General features: G+C 46.8%; 1 protein-coding gene across 2 annotated transcripts in view; it reads left to right on the top strand.

Moving 5' to 3' along the window:
* Positions 1-17,513, top strand: part of LOC147120110 (thioredoxin domain-containing protein 6-like) — a 221,116-nt gene that overhangs the window by 177,773 nt on the left and 25,830 nt on the right. The window contains exon 19 of one of the 2 annotated variants that reach the window (XM_085985657.1): positions 16,496-16,600. In XM_085985657.1, coding sequence (XP_085841783.1) covers positions 16,496-16,600 — 105 coding nt within the window. Of the gene's footprint in view, positions 1-16,495; positions 16,630-17,513 lie in introns of those variants that run through there. The other variant, XM_085985658.1, reaches the window with a different exon arrangement.

The following is a 17,513-nucleotide window of genomic DNA, read 5'->3' as shown; positions in this document are numbered from 1 at the left end:
AACTCACAGAGCACTTTGAATGAGAACTCACAGAATAGTCTACTACTACACGAAGCAGCAGAGGGAAAGAAGGTGAACGGAGAAGGTAATGGTTCTATCGGAGATTCTCTGTAGTGGGAAAAGAGAACTATGGCTGGAGCTGTGCCCATGGGCCCATTACATTCACAATGCTCTGTAGCTAGAACATCGCTCTTTTCAAATAGGTCTATGAAACAGTAACTTTGGCAAGTTCTGACTTTGGCGGAGCTGAAAAATAACGAAGCTCACCAGCTAATAAGCACCAACGGTGTGTGTTAGATCCGTGGTTCAGTGGATAAATAATCACACAGATGCTGTACATAAACAAACAACAGGGCCTAGAAATTCAGTGGCCTGCGCCACCAGTTTGTGCCCAAAGAGGGCACTCAGTGGCTTTAGCGCCACTGGCCACAACCACCGCGATATTTAGCGGGGCGCTAATGGCGGCGTTAGCCTGTAGCGCTGCGCCGCCACCGATGACGTCATCGGTGTGCGCAGCGCCCTGCTACTGCCCCGAATGCCATATTAGGTCGCGCCCGCCTCTTCAGCGCCGGCCGCAAGGAGCGACCGGTTCACAGGGGCCTACCCGTGGCGGTAGTTAAGATGGAGGTGCGGCCGGCCGCTTTTTCGGCGGCCGCCTGCCAGCACCTCCGTCCCCGGCCTCCTAACCCCCTCCCCCCCGCGGCATTGCCGGCTGTTTCCCGAGAGCCCGGCACTTCTCCTTGGTGCCGGGCTCATTTGCCGGCACTCGCGAGCGGGGATCGCGCTGTTGCAGGCACCTCCCCCTTAACAGTGGGAGGAAGGCCTGCAGTACCGCAGCGTGCCGTGCCGCAGCGTGTGGCGCTGCGGCCCTTAGTGCGCCGATATTCAGCTTCAGTGCCCCAAGTGGGGCGCGGGAAGCCTCGATTAGCGGCCCGCTTCCATTTGGGGCGCAGAAACTGAATATCCGGATGGCGCAAGTGGCTCCGCTCGCAGCGGTAATTCCGGCGCCCAGGCGAGCTTGGCGCCCCAAATGGCGCCCAACTGAATTTTTAGCCCCAGGTCTTTACTGGAGGAGGGTCATCTGTAGACTGGGGGTACAGAGGCATGCGCACAGCTTATATACCGGTGTGGTTACTGCCGGTACTACAGTATACAGGAGCTGTAAAAAGTAGTTCTGACTTAAAGCACATACACTACAATTCCTCCCTTTTTAGATTAATAATACCCCCTTAATATTCAAATAACAATTACATTTTTACATGTACATTCAAAAACAAAAGTCCATTTATAGATTCAGTCTTTGGGGCGGCTTCCTGACCCTTTCGGGATAGCGCCTTTCCGGAGGTTCTTGTTCTTGGTGCAGAGGCGATTCTGACCCCTTTTCATCGGGTAGTTCATCGGGTTCCACTGCTACTGGGTCTGAAGTAGATGCTACCGGTATGTCGGGTTCATCCCCAGGTACTCGAGACATGGGGTTGACGCCTTCCTGTGATGCTAAGATCTGATCGACGTGGCGTCTCACAATGTTCTCCCCGACATCCACTGTGTACATTAATGGCCCCTGCCTTGTACATATCATTCCGGGTTGCCACTTCGCTGTTCGACAGTCACGGGCCAAGACTGGTTGCCCTACATTGAAGCTCCTTGTCGGCTTCTCGTTGATGTGCTGGAATTGTTTGTCCTCAACATTTCTTCGCACATTTGGTCTGAGCAAGTCCAGACGAGATCTCAACCTTCGGTTAAAGGACATCATGGCCAGGGTCTGGTTGGTAACTGCATGTGTCGTGTTTCGGTAGGCTAATAAGAAATTGTCCATCTTATGCTGTAGTGGAATTTTCTTGTCGCACATGGCCTTTATCGCCTTCTTAAAGGTTTGTACGAACCTCTCAGCCAATCCATTAGTGGCTGGATGATACGGGGCGGATGTGTAATGCCTTACCCCATTCCTTTTCATGAATTTTTGGAACTCGTCGGACACAAACTGTGGCCCATTATCAGAGCAGATCTGCTCTGGCAAACCGTTTCTGGCAAATATGGTCCGTAGGACTGCAATCGTTTTCGCTGTAGTGGTTGAAAACATCCTTATCACCTCAGGCCACTTTGAATGAGCATCCACTGCTATTAAGAACATTGAGTCCATGAATGGACCAGCAAAATCAATGTGCACCCGTTGCCATGGAGAGGAGGGCCACTCCCATGGGTGTAGAGGGGCATGTGGTGGTGCATTTTGGACCTCCTGGCATTCTAAGCAGCTCTTAGTTAGGTCTTCGATTTGTTGATCGATTCACTGCCACCACACATAAGCCCTAGCAAGGCTTTTCATTTTCACTCCCCCCCCAGATGACCTTCATGTAGCTCCTTTAGCACTCTCTCCCTTAACTTGGGTGGAATCACCACTCTGAATCCACACATCACTGTCCCCTGGCATACTGACAGCTGTTCTCTTCTGGATGAGAATGCTGGCAACAGTGAGTCGCCATGTGTTGGCCATCTCCTCATCGTCAATTCATATACCCGTGACAGCGTCGGATCATTGCGGGTCTCCTCTATATCCGCGTTCGTTACTGGCAATCGTTCAATTATCGATGAATAAAATATCTCGATAAGGTCCACTACTGGTGCTTCCTCCACCGTAGGCAGTGGCAGGCGCGATAGCCCATCAGCATTCCCATGCTGTTTCGTGCCTTTATATTCTATTTCATATTGATTCGCCCCGAGAAACAGGGACCATCTTTGTAACCGCTGTGCAGTCATTACTGGCACGCCCTTCTTAGGATTAAAGATGGAGACAAGTGGTTGGTGGTCAGTCAGCAAGGTGAACTTCTGCCCATGCAGATAATGGTTGAATTTTTTTACTCCCCATACTAGGCTGAGGGCCTCCCTGTCAATCTGGGCATAGTTGCGCTCAGCTGAGGTTAGTGACTGAGACGCAAAGGCCACTGGCCTCTCCAACCCGTCTGGGAATTTGTGCGACAGCACCGCTCCAATGCCGTAGGGTGATGCATCACATGCCAAACGAATTGGTAGTGCTGGGTTGAAATGGGCCAACACCTCTTTTGATGTGATCAATTCTTTACACTTCTGGAAAGCTCGTCTACGTTCATCATCCCACTTCCATGGTACCCCTGTTTGCAGTAGGGTGTTCAGCGGGTGTAGTACCGTAGACAAATTTGGTAAGAACTTGTGGTAATAGTTTACCAGCCCGAGGAACGACCTCAGTTGTGACACATTTTCCGGTGCTGGAGCCTTGACTACTGCCTCAATCTTGTCAGGGGACTTATGTAACCCCTCTTCATCGATGACGTGGCCGCAATACGAGATCTGTTTCTGGAAAAACTCGCACTTGTGGTGATTAGCTCGGAGCCCATATTCCTTTAATCTGGCAAGCACCTTCTCCAAGTTAGCGAGGTGATCACCGTCATTTTCGCCCGTGACCAAGATGTCGTCCAAATAACACTGGGTCCCTGGAATCCCTTGCAGGACCTGATCCATCGCCCTTTGCCAGATAGCCGGAGCCGAGGCTACTCCAAACACCAGCCGGTTGTATTGATAGAGACCTTTATGGGTGTTGATCGTAAGGTAATGTTTCGAAGCTTCTTCTACCTCCATTTGCAAGTACGCCTGGGCTAGATCAATTTTGGTGAAGCGTTTACCACCAGATAGCGAGGTGAAAATATCCTCAATTCGTGGAAGCGGATATTGCACCGTGTGAAGGACTGGGTTCACTGTCACCTTAAAATCCCCATGGATGCGAACCTTCTTTGGTTCCCCAGGCGTATTACTCAACGACCTCTTCATTACAGGGACGATGGGTGTAGCCCACTCACTCCAGTCCACTTTGGACAGTACTCCTGAACGTTCCAACCCTTCCAGCTCTGCTTCAACCGCTGGTCTGATCGCATAAGGCACTGGTCTGGCCTTCAGAAACTTTGGGCTTGCATTATCCTCTATTTTAATTGTTGCTGTTATTCCTTTTAGTGTTCCTAGTCCCTCCTGGAACACTTCTTTTGCGTCAGTTAGCATTTTTGACAGTTGTCCAGGTGTGACGTCATCATCCTTTTTGGCCTCCACCTTCAGTGCCTGTATGGAATGCCAATCTAAATGTATCTTCCGGATCCACTCACGTCCTAGCAGTGGTGGTCCTCCATTTGGCAATACATATATATCCATTTGAGGTATTTCCTGACCTTTATATGTCACTTTCACCCTTATTTTTCCTTTGGGGTAGACTTTTTGCCCCGTATACGTCGTCAAGACAATCTCTGTAGCTTTCAAGGGTATGTGTGAAAATAGCCGCTTGTAGTCTCTTTGATTTATGACTGTTAGAGCTGACCCTGTGTCCAATTCCATTTCCACTTGGATTCCGTCTATCTTGAGTGTAACCCAGATAGTCTGGTGATCCTCTATTTCGGTTACATTATGTAGTTTCAGACAACCCAGCTCCTTGCTTCCGGAGTCTGTGTCACTTTTCTGTTCGTCTGAACCACTGTCCATCACCTGGTGTACCTTTTTGTACTTCTCCTGTGGAGATTTCTTACTGTTGGTTTTCTTCCCAGACCTGCAGACTCTTGCTATGTGTCCTGCTTTCCCACACTGTCTGCACACTTGGTCCTTGAACCAACAATCTTTCTGGTCATGTGTTGTTCTGCCGCAGCGATAGCACTTCCCTGTTTCATAGGTCATTTCGTTGGTGCCGTATTCTTGCGGTCTCCGTTGTATCTCTGCAATGCCCCTTGCGGCTGCTTCGTGTGATACTGCCATATTGAAAGCTTTGTGCAGCGTAAGGTCCTTTTCTGATAGAAGCCGTTTCTGGGTTCCTTCACTTTGTAGCCCACACACAAACTTGTCCCTTAACGTGTCTGCTAGTCCCGCTCCAAACTGGCAGTATTTCGATAGCTTGCGCAGTTCCGTTAGGTACTCAGCATTGCTTTCATCTTTGTGTTGGTTCCTTTTATGGAACTTAAATCGTTCTGCTATCAGCAGCGGTGTGGAGCTTAAGTGGTCCTGTAGGATTTCTACTATGCTTCCAAAATCCTTGTTTACCGGCTTCTCTGGGGTTATTAGATTTTGCAGTAACCCATAAGTTTTTGCACCCATGGAATTTAACAGAACCAGTGCTTTATTAGCATCTGGCACTTCATTCGCCCTGCAGTACACCTCAATACGTTCCACATATGTCACCCAATCTTCGACTTCATTGTCGAACGTAGAGATACTGCCACTCTTCGGCATCCTTGGTTGTGCGTTAACTATCCCCAATGGCGCCTCCCGCGCTTCCCCTTCTTCTCCGCTGGCACAAAATGGCGTCTCCCGCACTTTCCTTCCTTCCCGCGCTCGCCCGTCTTCTCCGCTGCGGCTTCGCAAAATGGCGTCTCCCGCGCTCTTCCTTCTCCGTGGCTCAATGGCGCCTCCCGCGCTCTCCCTGCTTCTCCGCGGCTCAATGGCGTCTCCCCTTGCTTCGCCACGCGGACCCTGATCAGCCCGTGATCCCTGGCTGTGCTCTGCGCGTTCTTCTCTTGATATTTGTCGATGCTGCTCAGTCTAGAACCCGGCTGTTTCTTACCCTCTCTCTCTCCGGTTTGCAGTATTTTTCCTCAATGCCGCTCGGTGATCAATCCCCGGCTGCGCCCTGCTCTCCTCACCCTCTTTCTTACCCCGTCGATGCTGCCAGGCTCTCACTCTCTGCCGTCGGTCGGCTCCAGCCGCCACTGCTCGGGAAGGGTCTGCTCTGGACCTGTCGTCGGTCTCTTACTGCTCGTTGTGGCTGGGGAACCAAGCCCGGCTCTCCACAGCCTCCCCAGCGAAGTTGGATCTCTGCCTGACTGCTGGGCGGTTGCTCGCGGTCGACGCCCGTGTTCCTGGACTCGACTATTTTTTTTTTTTATGTTGCCGGTAGATTCGCATCAACACTCGTCGCCACTGTTAGATCCGTGGTTCAGTGGATAAATAATTACACGGATGCTGTACATAAACAAACAACAGGTCTTTACTGGAGGAGGGTCATCTCTAGACTGGGGGTACAGAGGCATGCACACAGCTTATATACCGGTGTGGTTACTGCCGATACTACAGTATACAGGAGCTGTAAAAAGTAGTTATGACTTAAAGCACATACACTACAGTGTGTTCCTGCCGTCATCTCCAATCGTCTGAATGCATCTTTTTCTTTCCCTGTTTCCTTTGATTCCCCAGTCTCTGAAAAAGGAATGATTGCTGCTGGGGTATATTATAGGGGGTGAAGGGGCAGCAGCCATTGACAGCCCTTCCTCCCAAGTGGCCATTATTTGTGCCTGTGCAGCTGGACAAGGAGTGTTGGCAGGATATTCATTCATGGAGACATCACAGCCAATACCAAATCTGTTTCCACCTGACATCAGAGTAGTTATAGGGAACATAAAAACAGAAAATGCTGGAAATATTTAACAGGTCATCGACCTGAAATGTTAACTCTGTTTCTCTCTCGACAGATGCTGCCTGGTCTGCTTGGCTATAAATTGGTTTGCACTCAAAAACGGGCATGGGGATCGCAATGCGGGATCAACCAGTGCCCGTTCAAATTAATGCAGGCAGCACGCTAACTTCATGCTGCCAGCTGACTAACATGATTGTGGCATTGAGACCAGCACTGAACGCGCTGCGAAGTGGCTGAATGCTCAGCAGGGGGCCCAAGTTCATGTGAGGCTAGCATCACTTAAAGCTAGCTTGCACTTCTTAAAGGCAATCTGCACTTCTTAAAGGGGATGATCATTCTGCCTGCAGCAGGTGATTGAACTGGCTGGGGAAGAGAGTCAGAGCAGCAAAAAATTTACTGATGGCACAACAGGGGAGAGAGCGGGCTCCAAGGTTCTCCAATGCAGCACAGGAGACCTTGGTGCAGGAGGTAAACACGAGGAGCGAGGTCCTGTTTCCACCAGGTACCAGGAGGCCCTCCAGGCAAATGTGCAAAATGCATTGGGAGCAGATAGCCATCGTGGTCAATGGCAGCAGTATAGCCCCGTGGACCTGAGTGCAGGAAGAAGTTTAATGACCTCACATGAGTGGTCAAAGTCAGGGAATTCATCTTCAAATGCCATATCCACCATCTGCACCACTAGCCTCATACACTGCTCAATGCACCACACCCCATCACTCACCTACCAACAATCTCTACCAAACACGACACATACCTCACATTCATAGCTTCATCTCACCCTCACACACTTACCACTGGTGCAAGCCTCACACCCACATCTCATAGCTTGCACACACTGTCAACTATTCAACCATGACAGGCATATCACCCAAACACATTGCACCACACTCACGGACACACTTCCCTTTCTCTTGCAGGAGAAGGTGGCTCACAACCGGAGGCTATAGGATGTAACTGGCGGGGGACAGGTGTTTGGCCCCAATGGAGGAGACATTATTGGGAGGGCCATTGCTGACAAAGAACTGTTAAACTCATGAAAACTCCAGGCGCCCAAAACAGTACTTAACCTTAAAATAAATTTGAAAAAAACATCACACTATTTAAATCAACTATAAATAACATTAAACAACTATTTTAAACAATAATTTAAATTTTTGAAAAAAATAATTTTATAAAAAATCAGAGCTAAAAATACACTTACCTTACTGTAAAGTATTTAAAAATAATAAACCTGTGGAAAAAATGTTCTAATTTTAATTAATTGACCACTTACCTTTTAAAATGAAGTCCTTATGCCTGGTTTTTAGATGTGCAAAAAGTACAGGCCTTCACGCACGGGCAAACCTGTTAAAAAAAAAAGGAAGTTCAAAGCGCACGCGCAGACTCCTGCGCGCACGCGTTCGACTTCTGAACCCCTTGGTTCAGAGGATCGGAAATGCCAGTTTCCCGCGCATGCGTAGTGCATGCAAGAAACCGGCTCTTCCATCGGGTCCACGCATGAGTACTCCGTTCGTACTCACACGTTGGGACCCGAATTTCTGGGCCAATACATGATGACGGTGTCCTCATACTGCATCCTCCTTCTCATATCCCACTTCTCCCTCATCCCACAATCTCTTCTGATTTACAAGCTGCAGATGGTGTAAGCATGCACCTCTTGCTTTCCCACCTGCCCTCAGCACAACTCTACCCTTGTGGCTTTCTCCTTTCAGATACCCAAGACCTGACACCAGGCCAGGCAGTGGTGGAGGAGCACAAAATAGAAGAGCACCAAGGCACTGATGATGAAGACACAGCACCTTCACTCGATTTCACACTCGCAATCACCAGCTCAGATACTGACACTCTGCGTACTTTAGAGGCTAGGTTAGAAGCAGGATCTGCACGTTTTGAGACATCGGGCACGAGTGGCCTGCAGCCAGGGCAGGGGGAAAGAGTAACGCAGGTGCCAGCTCCCTGGAGGACAAGTTCGCACATGAGTTCTGCTGCGGAGGACTTGGATGAAGACTTCGCTGGTGTGGCCTACAGAAGAAGGCTGATGGGTATGTACAACAAAATGCTTGGTGCATTGGCAGGCCTGCCAGAAAGCCTGAGTGCAATGTCAAGGAGCATGGAGGAGTCCGGCACCAACCTTGCAGAGGTCTTTGCGCAGAGCTTGGAGCGCATCCTTTCCAGCATGGAAGTAAATGGCAACTCCTTTAGAACACTTGTGGATCCAACCTTAATGCAGCGTCTGTTGGCCGATGACTCAGTTTCCATTGCAGCACAAGCAGAAGCCACCCAACATCTGAGTGCTGCAGTGGAATCTCAGACCACTCTCATGCAAATGTTTGATCTAATAGCCTTTACGGAGACGTGGACCGGAATTTTCCCATTGCCGAGCGTGCGGGTTTGGGGGCGGGTCAGCAGTAAAAAATCCCAGAAATAGCGAGCGCGTCGGGAACCCGCCATAATCCCGCCACCTCGCTCATTTAACTCGGGCGGCTTTGAAGGTGTGACACGGACCCGATTGACAGAAGCTGGTAATCTCATTAAAGCCATTAAATGCTTGTTGAGAGACCCTAAAGAAGGTTTTTAACGCCAGCTTTTGATTTTTACTGCAGGAGCACGGGATTCATGCAGCTCGGGAACCTTGCCTGTGAAGGGAAGGCAGAAACTCAGTGGCCATTGGCGAGTTTGTTCATTGAGAGCTGGGAAAAGCAGATAAATACTGCAACGTTACACCTCATTACTTGCCTCATTGAGAGGTTCTTGCTCTCTCCATTTTGTCCACAGATTTGGGTGTCAGCAGTTTGCAGGTCATTTCTGAAACCTCGGAAGCCACTCTCACCACATTGCCAGTCACTATCACAACATTGAGGGATTGGCTCTCTGATCTCCACTTTACCTGCCATCTACTACATCAGCATGGGTGCCGCTTATGCTGTTTCACCTTGGTCCTCAGAATCAGACCAAAATAAGCCCCAGCACCAGCAACAACAACAGCAGCCTTGTCTTCAATGACTGGATGCTCCAGAGGAGAGAGGGGGGCACCACAGGGCTGCAGCTTGCCAGAGGTGATACCCCCAACGCAGGATATTTAGGCAGAGGATGAGCTTCCTCAACATGACTGACCAGCAGTGCTTCAGGAGGCTCAGGCTATCACGCAAGTTCGTCACAGACATTTGTAGCTTGCTGGAACAAGACCTGCTGCCCAGAGGTCCTGGTGGACACTCCTTACCAGTGGCTGTCAAAGTCACCACCACCCTCAACAGTCGGTCACTCACAGATGCATTACCCAGGTGACCGATGCCATGTTTCACAAGTCAGCCAATTATATCAACTTTGCCACTGATGAAGCCAGTGTTACTGAGCAGGCGCTCGGCTTTGCAGCTCTGGGAGACTTCCCACAGTTGCAGGGCATCATCGACTGCACACATGTGGCCATCAAGGCACCACATCACCACCCAGGAGTGTTTTTTACCACAATGGCTTCCACTTCCTCAATGTGCAGCTCGTCTGCAAGCATAAGAAGATGATTATGTATGTGTGTACCAGATTCCCGGCAGCTGTCATGACTCTTTCGTGCTGCGCCTGTCCACCCTCCCTCAGCTCTTCACACCTCCAAACAGACTTACCGGCTGGCTGCTTGGAGATGAGGGCTATCCACTGAAGAAGTGGCTCACGACACCCTTGAGGACGCCAAGTATTAAGGCCGAGGAGCGTTATAATGAGAGCCACATCTCCACCAGTTGTGTCATCGAGCAAACAATAGGCATGCTGAAGGTGTGCTTCAGATACCTTGACAGATCTAGAGGAGTCCTTCAGTACGCACCAGCCAGGGTCTCCAGAATCATCGCTGTCTGCTGCGTGCTGCACAACATAGCACAGCAGCGAGGATTGGAGCTGCAGGAGGAGCAAGGCACACAGCACACAGCCTGTTCAGAGGAGGAAGAGGAACAGGTGGAAGTAGAGGAGTAGAAGGATGAACCTAAGGTGGAGATGGCACCAGCAATGACACACAGCTGTCTGGGAGGCCCGGGATGGCCTCACCATGGCCAGATTTACTTAGCTTGTTCCAATGCAGCCACATGGCTGACACACATGCTGTACTAAATTCCACCCCAACAACACCATAAAGCATCCCTACAATGACCAAGCCATTCCTCTTACCCAGAGTCCCAGTGCACGAGGTTAAGTCATGTCTCACCATTCACTCCAAGTGATAAAGCCACTTCCAAGGTTTAAGGCAAAAATGGACAAGATTGGAAAGTGGTGTAAAGAAAAACATTTATGTGTGTCATCAAAATAACTGAAACTTAACACTAACAGTTTTTCATACACTCATATGCATACCCGTGCGCATTTACTTTTGTGTCATTTTTCTTTTCCGAGTGCTTCTACGAGGTGCAACCCCTTTTGCTTCAGCAGGGTTAGAGGCAGGCTGCTCACTCCCTGCTGCGACTCGCTAGACATTTTTGGCAGACGTCCTCTGGGTTTTGGAGGATGGACCAGTGGGATAGAAAAGAGATGAATTAGAAGTGTTATAATAAGAATGGGTTAGTCAGATGGGGAGTATGTACATAGAGAGAAATGGAAAGGTGGACGTGCAAGGTAGGTTGGTGTGAGGAATGATGTGCAGGAGTCGGCTTGGGAAGGCAGAGTGATGGGGTTGTGGTGACAGGCACATCAGGATGAAGGCAAGTGTGGCATTGGACTCACCTTTCCTGACCTCATGAGAGCATTGAATCATTTCCTGCACCGGATCCAGGCCCTTCTCACCACATCCCTGCTACTGACCTCCTCAGCTATATGCAGCCAGGTTCTTTTGGTCTCTTTTGGAGTTCTCCTTTGCCTATCAACAGGGCCTCCCTGCATGCTCTGACTGCCTCCACCAGTGTATGCAGGGATGTGTCTGAAAACCGTGGTGCATCCTTGTGCCTTTTGCTATCCATCACTGCTGCTTTATAAGAGTACTCAGTCCTTTGGATGCCAGGCTCCACCCTCCTCTAGCAACCTACAAATGACTTGAGTGCAAGGCTGCTTCAAATATTGTCACTGGAAATGAGTCATCGATGATGTCATCAGACCCACTCCATTTAATTGGGCCAGGGAGCACACAAGAGTCTTTCAATTGGGGCCATTAAGTTAAAGTCACTATGAACAACGCACTGCTCAGAACATCACGTTCCCCACCCGTTACACACCCCGCAGACACAAAACCCGACTCCAAGGTAAAGATTCCGGCATGGTTTCAGAGTGACCAAGGTTGGGAACTAGATATTCCAGGATACTTGACTTTTAGAAGAGATAGGCAAAATGGAAAAGGAGGGGGAAGTAGTAGTACTTTTAATAAAGGACGGGATAAGACAGTAGAGAGAAAGGATCTTAGCTTGGAAAATCAAGATGTCGAATTACTTTGGGTGGAGCTAAGAAACAAGGGCCAGAAAACACTGGTGGAAGTAGTTTATGGACTCCCTAACAGTTGTTGTAGTGTCGGGCACTGTATAAATCACTAAATTAGAGGTGCATGTAACAAGGGTAATACAGTAATCATGGAGGACTTTAATTTTCATATAGACTGGGCAAACCATATTTGCAGTAATAATGTGGAGGACGAGTTCATAGAATGTATTTGAGATAGTTTCCTAGATTATTATGTCAAGGAACCAACTAGGGAAAAGGCTATTTTATATATAGTAATGTGCAATGAGACAGGGTTAATTAATAACCTTGTATTAAAGGAGCCTCTGGGGAAGAGTGATCATAATATGATATAATTTTATATTGAGTTTGAGAGTAATTTATATTGAGTTTGAGAGTAATTTAGCTAAGCCCAAAACTAGGGACTTAAATCTGAACAAAGCAAACTATGTAGTTATGAGCGGTGAGTTGGCTAAGGTAGATTGGGAAACTAGATTAAAAGATGCAATGGTACATAAAGAGTAGCAAACCTTTAAAGAAACAGTTCATAATTTACAACGAATATATATCCCCTTAAAGAATAAAAAACCCCATGGGAAAATTGGTCCAACCATGGCTAACAAGTGAAGTTAAAGATATTATTAGATTAAAGGAAGAGGCTTGGAATTTTGCCAAAAAGAGGAGTAAGCCTGAGGACTGGGGGGATTTTAAAATTCAGCAAAGAATGACCAAGAAATTAATAAAGAGAGAGAAAATAGAATATGAGAGTAAACTAACAAAAGGCATAAAAACTGATTGTAAAAGCTTTGATAGGTATGTAAAAAGGAAGAGATTTGCAAAAGTGAACATGGGTCCCTTACAGGCAGAGACAGGAGAAATTGTAATGGGGAATAAGGAAATGGCAGAGATATTAAACAAATACTTTGAGGGTTATTTGGATGAAAGGGTGAAAACAGGTGCTAAATATGTGCAGTGCCATTAAGACACACCTGTTTATAGGTCTGGTTTTAGCATACGATTTTGGTCCTAATTGCTGATTACCATAATTTGAACTTGCCTGGAGGTACTAAAACAGACACCTGCAGGATTAGCACTCTAGTGCTGATTAGACGCAATTTTCATGGTGCAGTGTATGTGGGCTTCTCGCAACCATTTCCACGGAAGGTGTGGAGTGGGCTGGCTGACAGAGTGGCAGGTTTCATGATGGCTCAGTCACCGAGTGAGAGGGTGCACAGGATTTCAGACGCGGCACAATATCCTAGTGGAGGAGGGATTACTGTACCCTCAGGAGGGAAGCAGTCCACCTCTCCCTCCTGTCCTTCTCTCCTGAAGCAGCTGGTGCTGCTCTGCCTGGCCTCATCACCTCCTCCCATTTCTCCTGCAGACTAAGGGGGACCCCTAGCAAGATGCCGATGGCCAAGCACTCCCTTTTTCCTGGTGACTCCTATAAGGTGTCCAATAAGGTAGTGTAGCACAGCACTCACTCTTTTTAGGTGAAGCCCTCAGAGAATTTCCAGAATAAATGTTGATAAAGTGTTGGTGAAGTAGTGACGAAGTGTCCCGGAAAGTCTCCCGATGTGTTTCCAAGGTCCTCTTCAAACCTTCAGCAGCAATTGAACAGTCAGTCAAAGGTAATATACCTTTAAGTATCACTCAAAATACTTAGCAATGACTTGTTTACTCCTGTTCAGCTGGTTGCTGATGGAGTGGTCATTAAATGAAGTGTGATCCACCAAAATGGTGTGCAGCCTCTTTATTGAGCACTAGCAGGCAATTTAATTCTGAATCAGCCCCCTAATGATCCTCCAGGCAGTCATTACTAGTGCTGGCTACAACTCCTTTACCAAGATGGTGCCTTGCAATAAACGCAGGCTAAACTGGCGTTGCAGTTTAAGACCCATCTTGGCCAAATCTTTACCTCTATAGTGCCTAAAGTATTTGGCCAAACTCGCACCCTAAGTATTAAGCTAAAGGTAAGTGTTTAAAGGCTACAAAACCTTCTTGTGTCTGTGAAATTAACATTTCCTAACCAGATACCTGGGAGGTTTTGTTGGTTGCATTGGAAACACAGAATTTCCCAGTATCCAATGCAAATGTCCAAAAGAGGTGAACCAAGTGATATGTTTGTAACTACTGGACAAAAATATCTTGAGCACATTGCATCTTTAGTTCTATTTTTACCCTCAATTTTCTCCCACCTTCTCCTGAAGATGTAGAGGGTGAAATTGGTGTTCTCCAGTAGTGCAAAATGGACTCACAGCTAATTGGCAAGCTGTTCTACAGCACAATCAATTTCCTCTTCCATTGAAACCACTATTCACTATGAGCCCATTCCGCAATGCTAGCGTAGACCAGTTTCACCCCAGTAGATTCTTACTGGGCCCCACTTCCATGAGCCAGCAGCTATTTGCCATTTTCAACCTGGAGTCTAGGCATTAAATATTTGGAGATTATTCAACCAACAAGGATATTACAAATAAGTTTGATTACAATCTCTTCCTCAGCTCACACATGCATACATTCCAGCATGATTCATTGTTTAGCCATCAGAAGCCCAGACCCAGGTTGGTTCATCTCCTCCCTAACCCAGAGACACTGAGGTCATTTGTACTTCCCCCAGTGCTGCCCTGAATCTTTACATTCACCCACTGGCTATCCTCAGACATCTATTCAGAAATCCCTGAGTAGCTGGTAAGAAAATATTAGCCTGTTCAGAGACAAGCAGATAAACATCCGTGCTAACAGTGTGACTGTTTAAAAACCAGGAGCAGGGCTGCAGAACATCACTGCAAGTCACTCTCAGGATACAAACATACAGGCATTCTTATATGTTATATTAATGCAGCATACTAGTATACTGTAAATTGGATGAAAATGAATTATAGTAAACATTATACGGTGATATACTCAGTTTGTTCTGAAAACTAAGATGCTTATTGAAATTTTCCAAAACTAAAAATTAATTTGCATTTATCGCATCCTCTAGACATTACAAAGCATCTCTCAGCCATTGAATTACTTTCGAAGTGCAATCACTGATGTTAAGTAGCTAAATGTAGCAACCAGAACAGGCAGAAAGAGCATCTGTTTAGTGGAAAGTTAACTAGTAAATGATCAGTACCTGTTCAAGGCCAAGTGCGCTGAAGAGTCAGGAGTTGGGTGTAATGCAAAATAGAATCTCACTGAATTTAAAATGTTATCTTTTTGTTTTCTGATGCCTTATAGATACACTGCTGGAGGCTGAAATTGTGGAGACAACAGAAAAGGCTGCAGCAGATAATGAGAGTCGGTGCAGCCATTTCTTCCGCCCTGTATAAAAATACAGACCTAGAGTTTTAGTTAAGACCCTTTATCCCAAGACATAAGTAAAAACATCTGCATAGATTTCTGGATATTAAGGGAATCAAGGGATATGGGGATAGTGCAGGAAAGTGGAGTTGAGGTAGAAGATAAGCCATGATCTTATTGAATGGCGGAGCAGGCTCGCGGGGCCAAATGGCCAACACCTGCTCCTAATTCTTATGTTCTTATGTCTGAATGTCAGTGAGCAAATCAGTTAATCGCTCAGAGCAGTTGGGGCCGACTGTAAAATTACAGTAAAAGCCTAACTCTGGGGAACAAGATCAGTAAATGCTTCTGAGGTTTGAACTCTAAAAATATCCAGATGCCGTGCGGTGTGGTACTGAGCCACCCCGATCAGGAAAGCCCGGATCTGAGCCTTCATCTATGCTGAACCAGCTGAGATGTTACAATTGGTCTCAGTGCCTTGGGTTAGAGTGAACAAATCAGCCCAGGATTCCTGTTCTTGACTATTGTTTAGTGAACTCTGCTGGAAAGTGCATACATGGACACTGGTTGAGGAGAGGGTCACTGTTGGCTGTGATGCTCTCCTCTTATGGTGGAAAAGCCTGCCTGATGCTCACTATGGGTCAGTTAGCCTGATGACAATTACCTCAGGTCAATTAGCCTTCTCTCACTTATGGGTTAGGCTCACACATGAAGAATGACAACTAGGGTAAGGTACTGGACTGACGGTGGAACGGTTGTGGAACCATACTCCAGTATTATCAGACTTAAGGGAAAATTCTTCTGGTAATTTGTGGTTAGACCATACTAAATTTAATAGATAAATTATCTGGGCAATGCGGAAATAAATTGTAAAATATCCTGATATATATATAGATAGATAGATAGATAGAGATATATGTATACAGATATATGTATATATCTATATATACATCTGTATAAATACTGTCCTTATATCCTCCACTGACATATGAAAGACAGCATGGCCATCGGAGAGGTCTCCTAGATTTGTACGGGAGATGGTTGCCATTTGGTTGCTGTATTGTCTGAGATACTGGCTGCTTCAATGGTAGAATAGCCTTACCTACTGTCACCAGTGCCTCTGCAATCAGACAGTTTGTGCACCCTTAAAGACTGCATCAGTGGCCCTAGTGGTTGAGTGGGTAATAGTATTGTATGGTTCTGAATAATACAGACCGCGGAGGTTCTGCAGTCAATCCCTGGGCTGCAACCAAACTTATTTGAATTGTATATATAATGTAGATAAATAAGGCTTAACATATTAAAAAGACCTTTCTCTCTCTCTCCCACATGGCCATTTTTCTATGGAATTAAATTGCTAAAACAGCCTTTACATACCTTTCTTTTTCACAGCTCCTGTAGACTCACCCACTGAGAACTCACAGAGCACTTTGAATGAGAGCTCGCAGAAGAGTCTACCACATGAAGCGGCAGAGGAGAAGGTGGTGAATGGAGAAGGTAATGGTTCTATCAGAAATTCTCTGTAGTGGGAAAGGAGAACTATGGCTGGAGCTGTGCCCATGGACCCCATTACATTCAGATCATGCTGAGAACTGTAGCTAGAACGTCGCTCTTTTCAAATAGGTCTACGAGATTGTAAGACGGGTGAATATTGCCCCTTGCTCCGTCCAACAGTTTCCACAGTTCAGACCCGTCGAACAGACAACACAAAACCCAATGAATCTGTGAAACTTCTTTTACTTAAAAAATCAGCAAGTGATTACAAGCAAGCATCCGATAGTTATGTAAAGTATAATAATTCCCAATTATTCCTCAGCATAAACAGAGCTATATCCCTTTGCTTTAAGCTCAAGCAAAACACCACATACGTACTAACACCAGCGAGTGGTCAATCATGCAGTGACTAGACGGATGATTTCTGGCAACTGACCAGGTCACCTGGCTGCAGCAGTGAGCGGGCAATTTAAAGCATCTTTTATGCCCCAAAACTTGGCAACCCTCGCACTGTGTACGTGTCACTAACTATATGGTATAATGGTCATCAGTTGTTTTTCAGTTGTTCTTATCAATAGTTTGTTGAGCATCCATGGGTTTCAAGGCCAGTTACTTTCCATAGTTTGAAGATGTTTCTGTTTTTGCACTGATGCCACAGCTCAATAGTCTGTTCCCACAGAACTTTAAAAGTTTGTTTTCCATATCTGTTGAAAGACAATTTGCAGCTTTCACAGCTTACAACCACAGCATTTTATGTTGCACAGTTCTAACAGCAACCAGTCTTTTGACCTCGCGAAGCATGATGGTACATAAAATGTGGTCAATTTTTTAAGTTTGGTCAAGTTACAGCAACATTTACAGCAAATAGTGAGTTCTTACAAGACATTAACTTTGGCAAGTAATGCCTTTGGTGGGG

The sequence above is a fragment of the Somniosus microcephalus genome, chromosome 4, assembly GCF_052327205.1.
Source record: "Somniosus microcephalus isolate GS21.2 chromosome 4, FLI_Smic_1.0, whole genome shotgun sequence".
NCBI classification, from domain to species: domain Eukaryota; kingdom Metazoa; phylum Chordata; class Chondrichthyes; order Squaliformes; family Somniosidae; genus Somniosus; species Somniosus microcephalus.
The sequence above is the reverse complement of the archived record's forward strand: the minus strand, read 5'-3'. Positions and strand labels throughout refer to the sequence as shown.